At 40.5% G+C, this 17,824-nt stretch overlaps 1 protein-coding gene across 1 annotated transcript in view; it reads left to right on the forward strand.

Moving 5' to 3' along the window:
• NPSR1 (neuropeptide S receptor 1) overlaps positions 1–17,824 on the forward strand; it is a 380,746-nt gene that overhangs the window by 202,964 nt on the left and 159,958 nt on the right. Inside the window, exon 3 of the mRNA XM_063450640.1 lies at positions 4,471–4,574. Coding sequence (XP_063306710.1) covers positions 4,471–4,574 — 104 coding nt within the window. The remainder of the gene's footprint in view (positions 1–4,470; positions 4,575–17,824) is intronic.

The following is a 17,824-nucleotide window of genomic DNA, read 5'->3' on the forward strand; positions in this document are numbered from 1 at the left end:
CCGCGGGCGGAGGCGGCCGAGGTGAAGCCTCTACGTGGAGGAAACGATCCGACCACCGGGTACTCGCGCTCACTCGCGAATACCCCTGCGACCGCGTAGAACACACAGGACCCACGTGGTCCGCGGCGGAGACGGCTGTCGCGAAGCAGCCATGTGGGAAAGAAGATCCGGTCGCCGGGTACTCGTGCTCACTCGCGAGTACCCCTGCGACCGGGTAAAACACACGGGACCCACAGGGGGGGGACGGCTGCAGCGAAGCAGCCACGTGGGAAAGAAGATCCGGCCGCCGGGTGGTCGTGCTCACTCGCGAGCATACCGGCAGCTGGAAAAAACACACTGGGCTGGCGGAGATGAACTCCGCGGTCCCAGATCTCGGGGGACAGAGGAGGCAAATGCTTTGGAGGTAGAAGCAGCGATGATCCGAAGTACAGACACCGAAGAAAAATCCCACAAGGCCTATAACCTACTGCATTTACAGGAAAAAAATCCCATGAGCACAAAACACACTGCATTATAAAAAATAAAATGCCACAAGGCCTATAACCTACTGCATTTACAGGAAAAAATCCCATAAGCACAAAACACACTGCATTATAAAAAATAAAATGCCACAAGGCCTATAACCTACTGCATTTACAGGAAAAAATCCCATAAGCACAAAACACACTGCATTATAAAAAATAAAATGCCACAAGGCCTATAACCTACTGCATTTACAGGAAAAAATCCCATAAGCACAAAACACACTGCATTATAAAAAATAAAATGCCACAAGGCCTATAACCTACTGCATTTACAGGAAAAAATCCCATAAGCACAAAACACACTGCATTATAAAAAATAAAATGCCACAAGGCCTATAACCTACTGCATTTACAGGAAAAAATCCCATAAGCACAAAACACACTGCATTATAAAAAATAAAATGCCACAAGGCCTATAACCTACTGCATTTACAGGAAAAAATCCCATAAGCACAAAACACACTGCATTATAAAAAATAAAATGCCACAAGGCCTATAACCTACTGCATTTACAGGAAAAAATCCCATAAGCACAAAACACACTGCATTATAAAAAATAAAATGCCACAAGGCCTATAACCTACTGCATTTACAGGAAAAAATCCCATAAGCACAAAACACACTGCATTATAAAAAATAAAATGCCACAAGGCCTATAACCTACTGCATTTACAGGAAAAAATCCCATAAGCACAAAACACACTGCATTATAAAAAATAAAATGCCACAAGGATAAAACACTGTATATAAAAATAAAATGCCATAAGGATAAAACATACTGCATTATAAAAATAAAATGCCATAAGGATAAAACCTACTGTATATAAAAATAAAATGCCATAAGGATAAAACCTACTGTATATAAAAATAAAATGCCAGAAGGATAAAACATACTGCATTATAAAATAAAATGCCATAAGGATAAAACATACTGCATTATAAACATAGAATGCCATAAGGATAAAAATATGCATTTACATGAATACAATCCCACATGGATAGAACATACTGCATAATAAGAATAGAATCCCACAAGGATATAACATACTGCATATAAGAATAAAATCCCCTAAGGATTACAACAATACTGCATTTATAAGGCTAAAAGACTGAATATAAGCAATAAAAACCCAAAGCCACCCACTATAAGCAGGAGGCAGTGGTACTCTGACCTGTACTGACTGCAGAGCAGCAAAGAAAGAGGCAATGATGCATGGGGAGGGGAGTTTTATAGCACCTAACTTTTTTCTGATTGGTTGTTTTCTGTGCTGCTGTGGAGTTCTAGTAAAGAGAGACTTAAGCAAATACGAAGCCTCCTGTCATGTTATAAAATTCCAGATAGTGGACTTAAACGTTGACTACTATGTTTATTAAGCGATGTTTTGAAGTAAAGGCGGCACTGCAAGCAATTCAAAATAAGTAAATTGAGCGCACTTTTAGTTTTTTGTTTTGTGTATGTGACAGAAGTTGCACTGTGGCCTCAAATATATGTAGACATTGAGGGCAGAGCTTTTCTCGACTGTAATATGTATGGGACTCAACCTTGTTCCAGCCACTATATTTTTGAAATTTGCATTGGGTGTCTGACTATACTACCGAAGGTTTGACTTCAGTGCAAATGATGATAATAATGCAACAATTATTGTAAATAAAACACTAATTTCTACATTGGTATTTGGCTGTCATTTCATTAACCCCTTAAGGACCGGCCTGTTTTTGCGATGTTTGTACGTTAAGGACCAGAGCAGTTTTAACACTTTTGTGGTGTTTGTGTTTAGCTGTAATTTTCCGCTCTCTCATTTACGGTTCCCATACAAGTTATATATTGTTTTTTTCACGACAAGAAGGGATTTCTTTACATACCAGAATTTATATTATGTCATATATTGTATTTAAAAAAAATAATAAAATATGGTGAAAAATAAAAAAAAAACATGTTTTTGGACTTTTACTTGAAAAATCTTTTACTTATCTACAAAAGCTAATGAAAAAAACTGCTAAATAGATTAAAAATGTTGTCCTGAGTTTAAAAACACCCAGTGTTTACATGCTTTATTGCTTTTTTTTGCAAGTTATAGGCCTATAAATACAAGTAGGAAATTGCTGTTTCAATATATATATATTTTAAATGTATCAATAGTGACATTGTTACACCGTTATCTGTCATAAATCCCCGAAACACACCTAACATGTACATATTTTTTAAAGTAGACAACCCAGGGTATTCAAAATGGGGTATGTCCAGTCTTTTTTAGTAGCCACCTAGTCACAAACACTGGCCAAAGTTAGCATTTATATTTGTTTGTGTGTTAAAAATGCAAAAAACGCTAACTTTGGCCGGTGTTTGTGACTAAGTGGCTACTAAAAAAAGGCTGAACATACCCCATTTGCAATACCTTGGGTTGTCTTCTTTTGCAAATGGTATGCCATCATGGGGCTAATTCTCATTCCTTGGCTACCATACGCTCTCAAAGGCAACCTAACCAATCTGATAAATTTCAATAAAAAAAAAGTAAAATCAAGCCTTATATTTGACCCTGTAACTTTCACAAACACTATAAAACCTCTACATGTGGGGTACTGTTATACTCAGGAGACTTCGCTGAACACAAATATTAGTGTATCAGAACAGTAAAATATATCACAGCAATAATATCCTCAGTGAAAGAGCTGTTTGTGTGTGAAAAATGCAAAAAACTTCACTTTCACTGACAATATGATCGCTGTGATATGTTTTACTGTTTTGAAACACTAATATTTGTGTTCAGCGAAGTCTCCCGAGTAAAACAGTACCCCCATGTACAGGATTTAGGGTGTCATAGAAAGTTACAGGGTTAAACACAGTGCTAGCAAATTACATTATCTGGACTTTTGGCCTGGGTTGGCAGGCAGGTCCCTCAAATTGCAATCATTAAAATTACTTAATTAGGTAAAAATATTACATAAATATGCACGTAGAATTTTAATATATATACATATTTATATATTTGACGTCTACGTGTATATTTATGAAATTATTTATGTAATTATGTATTTGGACATATGTATATTTCGTATTATTTTTATTTATTTATTTATACATAGATATATATATCATTACATTCTAAGTGTATTTTGATATAAATATATATATATATCAATATCAAAATACTGTTAGAATAAAATTGCATATATATATATAATTTTTTTTAATTATTAAAAATTATTTTAATTTTTTGTTATTTATTTTTATTAACATATTATTTGTATTTTATAATAATATATATATATATACCATATATATAGTTATTATATATATTGTATATATTCGTGTGTAATTTAAATATAAGTGTATTTTTATATTAATATACGTATATATAAATATAAAAATACACTTAGTATGACATTATATATGATATATATACATATATTATATATAGATATAATACATGTATATATATCATATATATATATACACATATTATTTACTTTTTTACACTGATTTTTTTTTTTTACACTTAATTTTTGATTTTACAGATGCAGGGAGACTGCCTGTCAGCACAGACAGTCCCCCTGCAGGCAGACACATGGACCCCTATTGCGGTCATGTGATCGAGTGATCACATGGCCGTGGGGTCCTCATCTGCAGAGGGGGGACTGCCCGGGCAGACAGGCAGTCCCCCTGGACCGGGAGGAGAGCTGATCGCCGCCGTGGGACCGACGGCGATCAGGTAAGTAGCCCCTGACCGTTATGACGGTTCAGGACCGTCAGCGGTCCAAACGCACATTTTACCGCTGACGGTCCTGAACCGTCAGCGGTCCTTAAGGGGTTAATATTGTAGCTTGTTTACACTTGATAGCAGTGTTTATTGTTCTTATTGATAATACTAGTTCTTTTTACAAAGCTCTGGATAAGGGTGCCATGTAATAAAATATTAAATTAATAAATTATGTGTTTTCTTTACAGACTGTCTTACAGGATTTGTAAATACAATGACTGACATCATTTGGAGATTTACTGGTGATTTCATGGCCCCAGACTTTGTCTGCAAAATTGTGCGCTACATGCAGGTAAGCAACGTGTATGAAATCATTAATATAATAAACTGTGCAGTATATAAAGGACCACTAAAGGCATCCAGACCACTTTAACTTCAATACAAAACATTGCTGCTTAGACATGCCTCTAGGGGCTGTCCTCCTTCCATGAGGACATTGAACATCCTCAAATGCAGTTCACACTAAAAGCATTTTTTGGGCTCACCATGCACACTCATCTTTACCACATCTTTACCACCACTCAGAGTTACCATATTAACCATGTCTCCAGGGATACATATCATATATACATATTGATGGGTAGCACATGAAAATGGTTGACCTGTAGTATTTAGAATCCACAAGAAGGTGATGAGATTAAATAAGCAGTCAATAAAGAATCCTGCAGGTCAACCCTTTGAATGCGTTTTCATAAATATGACAACATTATATATGTCCCTGAAAACATGGTGGGACATTGGATTTATTGATGATTGTGGAAGCTTTAGGTGGGATATTTTAAATTAGATATTTTGGGTACCATGGGTGGGGGAAGGGGAATCCCCACTGTCTGTTAATTTACAGGCTTAATCCCCATGGGATAGGGCCTTTTGAGTGACAGATGTGTTTTTAGGTGGGGGCATAATGGAGATCTACAGCCTCCCGTATACTTACATATACTGTAATAACTATAACAGTAGAGATCAGATGTGTTTGTTGGGGAAAGCAGAGCACATAGTTAAGAATTCTCAACCAATGAGCTTGGTCCTGAATGGCCGTTCTCTGCTCTAATGAGCATCAAAATTATCCTGCTTGAGAAAGCCAGGTGCAGTAGATGCACCAAAGTAAGTTGTCAAACCATACACAATTTAAAGTGGGGTGGCTACAGAGCATTTCTGGCACCATAACCACTACAGTTACATAATTACATAGTTACATAGCTGAAAAGAGACTTGCGTCCATCAAGTTCAGCCTTCCTCACATATTTTTTTGCTGTTGATCCAAAAGAAGGCCAAAAACCTAGTCTGAAGCGCTTCCAATTTTGCAACAAACTAGGAAAAAATTCCTTCTTAACCCCAAAATAGCAGTCAGATGTCTTCTTGGATCAAGCAGCTATTACCCTACTAATTAGAAATTATATCCCTGTATGTTATGTTTTTGCAAGTATTTATCCAATTGCAGTTTAAACATCTGTATGGACTCTGACAAAACCATCTCTTCAGGCAGAGAATTCCATATCCAGTTACAAATGCTATGGCCAAAAACAGTATAGTTAAGATATGTGGGGAATAACTTAAATTGCAAACCTTAGTATGTGAATTAGAAAGCAGAATTGTTTGTATCCCAGCCAAATTGTGTACATAATTTTAAAACGCACACACATATATATATATAGGAAACATGGGGGGATGGTTGCACTCACCTAAACATGCTTAAATGGGGTGCTGCTGGGGGCCATATTATACAATAAACAATACACAAGATCCAGCGCACTCTCCTATCTACTAAACAGCAACTTCAATGTTGACAGATTATTAGTTTGTAAAAGTTTTTTTTAAAAACACCTAATCTAGGCAAAAAAAATGGGGATTTAGTTACATTATATGATCATACATTGCATAAGCCTGCCACAACGTCAATGTACCCCATCTTTGGCAGGTCCTACTCTCACAGTCTAATGTCTGCTCTTATGAGATTAACCACTTACTTGGGAAAAAATTCCATCTGAGGCTCTCTGCAGTACAAGGCTAAATAGGGACCTGAGAGGAGGCACCTGTAACAGGGAGGGGTGCAAAACCAAGGTGTTGGCTAGACTCCCAAATATATATAGGAAACATGGGGGGATGGTTGCACTCACCTAAAAATGCTTAAATGGGGTGCTGCTGGGGGCCATATTATACAATAAACAATACACAAGATCCAGCGCACTCTCCTATCTACTAAACAGCAACTTCAATGTTGACAGATTATTAGTTTGTAAAAGTTTTTTTTTTAAAAACACCTAATCTAGGCAAAAAAAATGGGGATTTAGTTACATTATATGATCATACATTGCATAAGCCTGCCACAACGTCAATGTACCCCATCTTTGGCAGGTCCTACTCTCACAGTCTAATGTCTGCTCTTATGAGATTAACCACTTACTTGGGAAAAAAAATTCCATCTGAGGCTCTCTGCAGTACAAGGCTAAATAGGGACCTGAGATGAGGCACCTGTAACAGGGAGGGGTGCAAAACCAAGGAGTTGGCTAGACTCCCAAATATATATAGGAAACATGGGGGGGATGGTTGCACTCACCTAAACATGCTTAAATGGGGTGCTGCTGGGGGCCATATTATACAATAAACAATACACAAGATCCAGCGCACTCTCCTATCTACTAAACAGCAACTTCAATGTTGACAGATTATTAGTTTGTAAAAGTTTTTTTTAAAAACACCTAATCTAGGCAAAAAAAATGGGGATTTAGTTACATTATATGATCATACATTGCATAAGCCTGCCACAACGTCAATGTACCCCATCTTTGGCAGGTCCTACTCTCACAGTCTAATGTCTGCTCTTATGAGATTAACCACTTACTTGGGAAAAAATTCCATCTGAGGCTCTCTGCAGTACAAGGCTAAATAGGGACCTGAGATGAGGCACCTGTAACACAAGAAGGTGATGAGATTAAATAAGCAGTCAATAAAGAATCCTGCAGGTCAACCCTTTGAATGCGTTTTCATAAATATGACAACATTATATATGTCCCTGAAAACATGGTGGGACATTGGATTTATTGATGATTGTGGAAGCTTTAGGTGGGATATTTTAAATTAGATATTTTGGGTACCATGGGTGGGGGAAGGGGAATCCCCACTGTCTGTTAATTTACAGGCTTAATCCCCATGGGATAGGGCCTTTCGAGTGACAGATGTGTTTTTAGGTGGGGGCATAATGGAGATCTACAGCCTCCCGTATACTAACATATACTGTAATAACTATAACAGTAGAGTTTAGATGTGTTTGTTGGGGAAAGCAGAGCACATAGTTAAGAATTCTCAACCAATGAGCTTGGTCCTGAATGGCCGTTCTCTGCTCTAATGAGCATCAAAATTATCCTGCTTGAGAAAGCCAGGTGCAGTAGATGCACCAAAGTAAGTTGTCAAACCATACACAATTTAAAGTGGGGTGGCTACAGAGCATTTCTGGCACCATAACCACTACAGTTACATAATTACATAGTTACATAGCTGAAAAGAGACTTGCGTCCATCAAGTTCAGCCTTCCTCACATATTTTTTTGCTGTTGATCCAAAAGAAGGCAAAAAACCTAGTCTGAAGCGCTTCCAATTTTGCAACAAACTAGGAAAAAATTCCTTCTTGACCCCAAAATAGCAGTCAGATGTCTTCTTGGATCAAGCAGCTATTACCCTACTAATTAGAAATGATATCCCTGTATGTTATGTTTTTGCAAGTATTTATCCAATTGCAGTTTAAACATCTGTATGGACTCTGACAAAACCATCTCTTCAGGCAGAGAATTCCATATCCAGTTACAAATGCTATGGCCAAAAACAGTATAGTTAAGATATGTGGGGAATAACTTAAATTGCAAGCCTTAGTATGTGAATTAGAAAGCAGATTTGTTTGTATCCCAGCCAAATTGTGTACATAATTTTAAAACGCACACACACACACACACATATATATATATATATATATATATTATATATATATATATATATATATATATTCATTTCATTAAATTAACAGTGCACTATTTGAGATATATATATATATATATATATATATATAATCTCAAATAGTGCACTGTTAATGAAAAAAATATGAAAAAAAAATAAGCATGATGTCAGTCATTCAAAAAAGTCGGGGCTCAAAACATCTAATGTTTCTTATTTAATTAGCTTTAACACTTGTAAAAGCTAATACTGATTTTTAAATCTACATTTATTGGATTATACGTTAATGAGTTGTTTTTTTAAAACAATTCTTTGTCATTCCACATGAGAGCATAGACACGATAAATTGCAAGACTCAAACAGTTAAAGATGTCAATGTATCAGCAACGTTTGAAAATATGTGGAATGCTTTTATTTGTTGCTTTTTTTGTAAGTAAAGAGTAAAACAAAAGGGAACAACACATGATAGCTAACTGACATTTTCCTCATGGGTTGTTGCTTAAAAATGCTATTCCTCCATGGGTTGTGCCCCTCCAGGCTCCACCATGGTGGGCAGAGTATATGCTAAAAGAAAACCAGGTGGGGGGATATGTAGGAGCCAAACACATATCAAAACTGCAGCAGGACAGCTTAATAGGTAATACTCAATAAGCAAGCAATGCTATTCCCTAACTATGTATGCACAATGTAAACAGAAAAAAAGGATAAATAAACATAAAATCAGCAGTCTTGGGTGGTAGTCGAACATTCCATTTTTGGACAGGTGATAGAACCTTTCAGTTGCGACCGTTCAGGTCTGAGGATGTGAAAGCGTTGGACCAAATATTCCACCCAATTTACATAGGTGGGCCTCGAGTTCCATGTGGCTTTGTGTTTTATAGCTATTGCCCATGTGGGTTTATAGGAGCTGTTTAGGCAGTTCCCACATGTATTGAATGTCCTTTGCATGAAGTTGCTCAAGGAGTTTTTGCAGGGTTCTGCGTCAGCTAAGGGAGCTTCTAGTGAGGTTCGGGAACAAAGCCAGCATCAAGCCCTTAAATAATAAGGGGGTCTTGCCATGGGCCGATATAAGTAGGCCCTTATCTTGTAGAGATTGGAAGTGTCGGCCACAATGTTGAGAGCCCTCGTACACCATCGCCATTTTGTCCCATGCTGCCGATTGCAATCTCTGTAGGAGTTTCCCGATATCTCATGAAGAAGGGCCTTTGTCGGCTTTTGATTTTTTTTATGCTTGCGTCCCATTTCACCCTCTTGAAGTCAGAGCAGAACAGGTAAGCTGGTAATAGGTTTTTCACCCCAAATTTGTCGTATTTACTAGTTTAAGGCCCAGAGCTCAAAAGAGTGCGACTTCTCCGTTCCTCAGTTGGCTCCGCCCCCCCAATGTTATGAGTTTTAACACAAATGGTTGAGGTATAGAGCCTTTTCCAGTTCTATTGCCTTTTGCAACTCTAGTTCCCTGGGTGTTGCTTCATTTACTCTGCAATTTCACAATGGTCCCTATCTGATAACTGTTTTTTTTTATCTTTTTTATTCTTTATTTGTAGTGGCAGTCAGTTCAGAGTGTCCAGACATTACATATTATACATGTTGATGAATCAGGTTTTTATGTTATACAACTGTACATGCATGGTTATTTACGGTTGGACATACATTCATACATACATACATAGTTTGGTACAGAAAAGAATAAGAAAGTTATAGTTACATAATCTATTTTGTAGTAAATGGGGTTCCTCCTTCAATATAAACAATATTGACTTTTTACATCTTTGCCACTAGAGGGCATGTGGACTTTGTCGACTGGTGGGGTTGAGGTGGTGTTGTGCAGAGAGGCACTGAGGCTAGTGGTGTTGTGCAGAGAGGCACTGAGGCTAGTGGTGTTGTGCAGAGAGGCACTGAGGCTAGTGGTGTTGTGCAGAGAGGCACTGAGGCTAGTGGTGTTGTGCAGAGAGGCACTGAGGCTAGTGGTGTTGTGCAGAGAGGCACTGAGGCTAGTGGTGTTGTGCAGAGAGGCACTGAGGCTAGTGGTGTTGTGCAGAGAGGCACTGAGGCTAGGGGTGTTGTGCAGAGAGGCACTGAGGCTAGAGGTGTTGTGGAGAGAGGCATTGAGGCCAGTGGTGTTGTGGAGAGAGGCATTGAGGCCAGTGGTGTTGTGCAGAGAGGTATTGAGGCCAGTGGTGTTGTGCAGAGAGGCATTGAGGCCAGTGGTGTTGTGCAGAGAGGCACCGAGGCTAGTGGTGTTGTGCAGAGAGGCTTGAAGACTATGGTGAGGCCTAATAGAAAGCAGTTGTTGTTGGGGGATTCCATCATAAGAGGTGTGGAGATGGACAATGGTGGTCTTGTGAGGTGTCTTCCCGGAGCTACTGCTCACAGAGACAGGAGACGTATCTGTAATATTGTTAAGCAAGCAAAGCAGGAAGGGGAATTGGATGTACTTGTCCATTTAGGGGGTCATCCAGAGTGGTATTTGGTTTTGTTGCCCTTGGCTGGCCCAATGGGGATGGGGGGTCGCAGTGGTCGCCCTTCCATTTATACTTAGGTGTAGAGGCATGCACCTTATGTAACTAGTTCATTAGGTTGTTCCCTGTGTTCCCCCAAATTCTCTTCGCCAGAGTGGTATTTGGTTTTGTTGCCCTTGGCTGGCCCAATGGGGATGGGGGGGTCGCAGTGGTCGCCCTGCCATTTATACTTAGGTGTAGAGGCATGAACCTTACGTAACTAGTTCATTAGGTTGTTCCCTGTGTTCCCCCAAATTCTCTTCGCCAGGGTGGTGTTTGGTATCGGTGCTCTTTGTGGTCTGATTCAGGGGGGGCCAGTGGTCATACTATTGTTGCTACATTTATATTATGGAGTGCCCCTTATGTAGAGTTGTCCATATGTTATCCCCTGAATTCCCCATGTTCTCTTTCCGTTTGTTTTACAGAGGTCATGTAAAATCTAACAGTATTTTGACATTCACAGTTAAAATGTCATGCAAAACTTGAAAAATAACACATTTTCTTAATTTCTCAAACTTTTTTAGATTGTTTTTCATATTTAATTATGTTTCATATATAAAAATGTGATATTAAATGAAAGCCCGGTGTCTCTTGAACAAAATTATATATAATAAGTGTGGGTGCACTTAATATGAAAGAGGTGAGTTATGGTTGAACAACATGTAGCGCAAATACCAGGTTTTGTTTACGTTTTGTTTTGATCCCAACTTGTACAATTGGCTCCGTCCTTAAGGGGTTAAACCTTTGATGTTTTGGTTTGTGCGTTTATGCTGGAGGAGTGGCTCCAGCGCTAAGATTAACAGTAGGCGAGAGAGCGGGCAATTCTGCCTGGTGACGTTTTTAGACGCGAACGGGATAGGGGACGACCCCGGTAAATTTGTCTGTGCTTTTGGTTCTGAGTACAGGGCCCTGATCCCTGTTATGAACGGTTTTGGTAACCATATGTATTCTAGCAGTGTAAACAGGTAGTGCCACTGGACAATGTCGAACACCTTCTCCGCGTCCAGGGACAAGAAGGGATTCTAATCTGTTCTTTTTGCGGATCGTTGCCAGTTTGATCAATGAACCTCTTATGACCACTTTGTGCGCTGCCCACACTGTGGAGTGTGTAAGGTTGGGAGTTTGATTAATTTGAAAATAATCTGTGAATTTGCTGTGTATCTGTTTTGCTATGTCTTGATCTTTGAGAAGTGAACCTTTCAGTCTCCATTTCCATGAGGGATAAGTGCCTGGCAGGCATAGCATAAGCTCGATGTCTGAGTGTTCATACCAAGAGATGAGGTTGATGCAAGGGGAGTGAACCCACGTGACCCCCATCTGCTTGACCAGAAATAGGTCGATACATGAGTACGTGGAATGGGCTGCAGAATAAAATGTGTAATCTCTGGTCCTCTAGTCTCCAGGGATTCAGCATTCCAGTGTTGCGAATAAACATCTCTAATAGTTTATCCTGGCCCCCTCTGCAATGTGATCTTTGGAGGCCCTTTTTGCCGTTGCGGTCTACCGCTTGTCACGGTGTTGCATTTAGGTCCCCCCAATTATAACGACCCCGTGTGGCAGGGTGGTGACTAGATTCTCCATTTGTTCCCAGAAACTGCATTCAGGGTGGTTGGGTGCATAAATGCTTAACACAAGTGGTATGTAGTAGTTTGGATCATCCCTGTGAGGAGTATGAATCTGCCGTCTGCGTCAGTTTGGGTAGAGAGTACTTGTAATGGGCATCTTTTGTGTAGGAGTATTTCTACTCCATTTCTCTTACTTTGGGCTCGGGAGGCATCGGCTCTGGTATAGATGTGGTCCTTCAGAGGAGCCTGAGATGAGCTCAAAATGTGTGTCTCCTGCATGAATGCTTTTTGTTGTTTTATTTCCCTTAACAGCAGTTGTCTTCTATTCGGTACATTAAGACTATTGATATTCAAAGATGTGAATTAGAGTGTGTCCATTTAGTCGTTGGTTGTTGGTCAGTGTCTGCTGGTACCTGGGTCAACAATGTGTCACTGTCTAGCATCAGTCCCTTGGTTCCCTTTCTAATGTGGCCATTCCTGCCCCCGCCAGGAAAATGGAGGGTGGTGGGGGGAGGATCATGGGAGGGGGAAAGGGCGGATAAGGTTCTGGGTGGGGTTGTGTGTGGAAGGCGAACGGATTGCCTGAGGGATGAGGGGTATGTCATGAAAAGGAGTGATTCAGCTGGGATGAGAGAGTGAAGTTTTACTGGGAAGAACCCCAGGTGGCCGGTGGAGATGGGACCGAGGTCTCTCCACCGGTCCTCCACCGGTCCTGCAGTTTCCATTCCCCAGCGGCAGTGTAATATGCATGGAGAGGAGAGCAGCGTCCTCCCTCCCCAGCGGCAGGCTGAGTTACAGGGGGCAGAGGTAGTTGTTCCTGTCCTCCAGCAGCAGAGTGATATGCCGGGAAGGCAGTGTGAAGTGCAGGGAGAGGAGAGCAGCGTACTCCCTCCCCAGCGGCAGGGTTATTTTTTGGGAATTGGGAGCCCAGTCTCCATTCCCCAGCGGCAGAGTGTCCAGCAGGGAATAGAGAGCCCAGTCTCCTTTCCCCAGCAGCAGGACTCTGTATTGGGTGTAGAGACAGTCGGACTCCCTCCACAGAGGCTGGAAGTATATATGGGAGAGGAGCTTGTTATCCCCTCTCCCCAGTGGCAGATTACTAATGTGCAGGGCATAGAGAGCCCAGTCTCCTTTCCCCAGCGTCAGAGTGTCCTACAGGGAATAGAGAGCCCAGTCTGCTTTCCCCAGCAGCAGGACTCTGTATTGGGAGCAGAGACAGTCGGTCTCCCTCCCCCGCGGCTGGAAGTATATATGGGAGAGGAGCTTACCCCCTCTCCCCAGCGGCAGCTTAACATACCAGGGGGAGACAGTAAGCCCCACAACTGTGAAGATGGGACCGTGGTCTCTGCACTTACCACTCAGGGGGTAGGGACGGTCGGTCCTGCCCCCCAACGACCGGGCTGTTTAGCCAAAGGGGAGACAGCCGGTCTCCCCCTCTGGCAGCAGAGCTGTGCATCTAAAGGGGAGACAGTTGGTCTCCAGCAGCAGAACAGTGTATTTAAAGGGGAGACAGTCGGTCTCCAGCAACCAGGCTTCAACCAGACTACTCCCGTGGTAGTGCTGGCATCAGGGCAGAGTACCGCTGGTCTCTGCCCACTCAGCAACACACCAAGGCAGCCTAACAGTCCCCCACACAGCCGTGGTGAGGCACCTGGACATGGACAAGTTTCTCCTCTACCCAGGTGTAGTAACCAGTTATTGTGGGTGGGCTGTACTGCTGTTTTTGTGGGTGGGCTGCTGGACTAACAAGGGCACTGACCGGCAGGAGGTCAGATACCCTGTTAGTCTGTTTGGAAAAGGGGAGAGATGTGACGAGAGCAATCTCGACACATTGCATTGGAAAAGCCTGGTTGCCCGCCTGCTGCCTTTGGACTATGGACCAGACTTTAAAATACTTTATTTTCCCTGCAGAAAGGCTTATTCGTGCCTTTCTGCCTGGGTGTTCGGTAGATTTATCTACCGAACAAACTGCCGAAGGAGCGACCACCTGGGAGCTGGAGTGTGCCGCCAATTTACCTCCCTGAAGCTGCGGTTAACCGCAGCTTAAGTGACGAATACAGAGTGGTCTTTGTTCGTTTACCGAACACGTGGCGGCGGCCATTTTAAAAGTCCCAAGCGGCCAGCGGTGTTCAGCGCTTACACCATGGATCTAAAAACAGACACTTATTTGCACGAACACAGCTGAGCCGTCCGCCTCTTGGTTCTTATTCGTACCGATTGAACCGAACACAGGTTCATCCGGTATTTTATGTTATGTGAATGTGTTAACCCAGATAGCTATGCCATGGAGCCCATTCGTGTAGTTAAAGACTTTGGCTCCAAGGCAATTGAACTGTGTGAATAGGATCTGAGCGCTATTCGGTAGTTTTGTGCTGTCAGATCCCAGCTATCTTGGTATATGTGACATGTCTGTGTTTTATGTATAAAATGTGACTTTGTGTATTTTAAAGTATTTTAATGCTTTGTGCTCACCACGTGCATAATGGAGTCTTGCCTCTGTCCTGGGAGATAATTGAATTACTTCTCAATTATCTCCAGGGCAGAAGGGAGGAAGCCAGGATGCATTGTGGGAAAGTATTGTGACTGTATGTCCTAATCTGATACCTGTCTGTCTTTAGTTACAGTCTCCCATTTGGTCCCCTAGGGGAGTGTCCACCAAGTGGGAGACCTGCATAAATACTGGGCGGGTAGCCCATAATAAACCAGACCACTGCTTGACCCTCAACACAGAGCTCTGTCTCGTTCTTGGGGGGATTGACTGTATGCTGTTAGAGACTGATTGCCAGGAGTGTAAGCCGCTTGGGAGCTTTTCCTGTTCGTCTGCTAGCAGCTATTCGTGAGGTTCCGGTTCGGGAGTTTGGAGTGCTACCTTATTCCCTTGTATGCAATTCAGGAGTTTGGAGGGCTACCTTAATCCCTTGTATGCAGTTCGGGAGTTGGGTGCATTCCCTTGTATCCAGTTCGGGAGTTTGGTGTTCTACAGTAGCTGCCTTTATATCTGAAAGGGGAATATTGCCTAAACGGTTTTAACGGTCCATTACAATAGCAATAAAGCATTATTAAAGGAACACTATAGGTTCAGGAACACAAATATATATTCCTGACCCTATAGTGCAAAACCCACCATTTAGGTGGCTTGCCCCCCCCCCCCCCCCCTTAATTCCATTAAAAGTTAATAAAACTCACCTTACCGGCCCTTGGTGACATCATTAGCATTGCCGATTTTTTTAGCCAATCTAATACTTTCCCATAGGGAAAGCATTGGATTGGCTAAACTTGGCAAGGGGGAGGGGGGGCAATCACAGTTTTGGCAAATCAGCACCTCTTCATAGAGATGCATTGAATCAATGCATCTCTTTGAGGAAAATTCAGCATCCCCATGCAGTGCATGGAGACGCTGAATGGCAGTGCTGCCTACTGTGCAGCACTGCCCCAGGAAGCACCTCCAGTGGCCATCTGAGAGGTGGCCACTTGAAAGGTGTCCCTGGGGACAATGTAAACACTGCCTGAAAAGGCAGTAGTGGCATGAAAATGCCTGCATGTAATGATTATACTCACAAGAACAACTACATTAAACTGTAGTTGTTCTGGTGACTATAGTATCCCTTTAATACAAATGTGCATTCCTAACACTATAGTATCCTGATGGCTGTTTTGGTCCCATGCCCCAAACTGTTACTTATTTTTTCAACCTTGCAGTGCCTGTCCCTGCACTGTCATCCCACCTTCTTGGCTAAGATTATTGATATCAGTGAACTCAGCAAATCCAATGCTTTCCAAAAGTTAAAACTGGGGATATGGCACTCAGACCACTTAATTGCATTTTTTTAAACAATGTTACTTTTATTCTGACTTTTGCAGTTTAGCAGACTGGTCCAATTTCGGTAAATAGTTACCCATACAATAGATTTAAACACAGAGAGTTAACCAGTAAAGCAATATGAAAACAGTACATTATTTAAAGCACACGAGGAGTAGCATACATGCTTATATACGATGTAAACACAAAGCCATGTAATGACATTATCTCACTTACAGGGAACTCTAAAAATGTTAAACACAATGTTTTTGACCGATAAACACATTATTTTATTACTGTGCATATTACATGTTTGAGTTTTTGGGCATACTGCAAATGTTGATCAGGACAAACAGTTTCTCTAATTGATGGGTAAGGTAAGTCTTTTGCAATAAATATATGTTGAATTTATTCAATTCTCTACTCCATTCTTCGTATTGTTAAAATTAAGCTATTGCAAGCTATTGTTTGTTTGAAGCTATTGCTTACATGAAGCTAAGCCTGTTATTTCAAGTTACAAGAGTAACTTGAGTAAAAGGTATGATAATAAATAGATCATTACTTATACATATTCTCTTCTGTGCAAATTGTTTTTGAAATACTGACATACTTATTCTGTGATTGTCCGTAGTTGTGTGTTATGGAAATATATGACTAGACTGCTCCATAATTTTTGAGTACATTTTTATTTTTCTGATCATAAAGTTGCATTGTACAAGTATTGACAGTGACAACACAACTTCTTTATAAAAAAAAATCACCATTATCATTAAAAAAACCTTTTTATTTAAAGAATGTCATACTTCGATCAAAATCTAGATTGATCTTTGTGATTTTTAGTTGTCATAACTTCATCCTTTAGAACATTGTGTTTCTGACATATAGTCAAGTTAAAATATGGTATGAAAGTGACAATTTAAATGAAAAAGGTTTTTGTTATACTGTAACAAAGCTACTCTGACTTACTTTTAATTAAATATAATACTGTTGCTTTATTCAGATTCCCACATTTCGGGATTTCTATTTCTATACTGTGACCTGCTACATATAAATGTATTTTTTTTTAAAGCTTCATATTCTTTTCAACATAATGCTTTCCTAGTGGAAATCTGATTTCTGTAAAAATATACTATAGCTATACAGCTATTATTTAAGCCCACAACCCTCTTATTGTTAATATACAGAATAAAAGATTTGTTTTTTGTTCACATAGTATAAACTAATTATGTTTTAGCTAAAATAATTTAGTTTTAGTAATGCACCCTACTTCAAGAGTGTGCATGACGTCGTTGTGGTGGTGAAAGGGTTAAAGTCCAGTATTTGTCTGAAAATAATGATAAAATCCCCCTTAACACCACCCACACTTAAGCATAATAATATAAATATTACTATCTTAACTCTGCCACCACCAAGATAATTTATAAATGGGGTGCCTTGGTCCCCCAGGTAACTTAATAAGAAAAACCTACCAAATACAAGTTAGCACAATATTTAAACAATTGCACAAACACTAATCAGTCTCTTCAGGCAACGGCAGAACTTAATAAATTAATATTTATTATGAGCACAAAAATAGTCACAATGCATACAAAAATATAGATGACAATCAAATTAGTTACACCAACAACAGATGAAAATAAAATGGATACAATAACAGAAGTCCTAATCATCAGGTTTAGAAAGTAAAACTTCTGCCCAGGGGGTCCCTGGTAAGAAAGATGGTGACTCACTCAGAA

Source organism: Pelobates fuscus, chromosome 4 (genome assembly GCF_036172605.1).
Source record: "Pelobates fuscus isolate aPelFus1 chromosome 4, aPelFus1.pri, whole genome shotgun sequence".
NCBI classification, from domain to species: domain Eukaryota; kingdom Metazoa; phylum Chordata; class Amphibia; order Anura; family Pelobatidae; genus Pelobates; species Pelobates fuscus.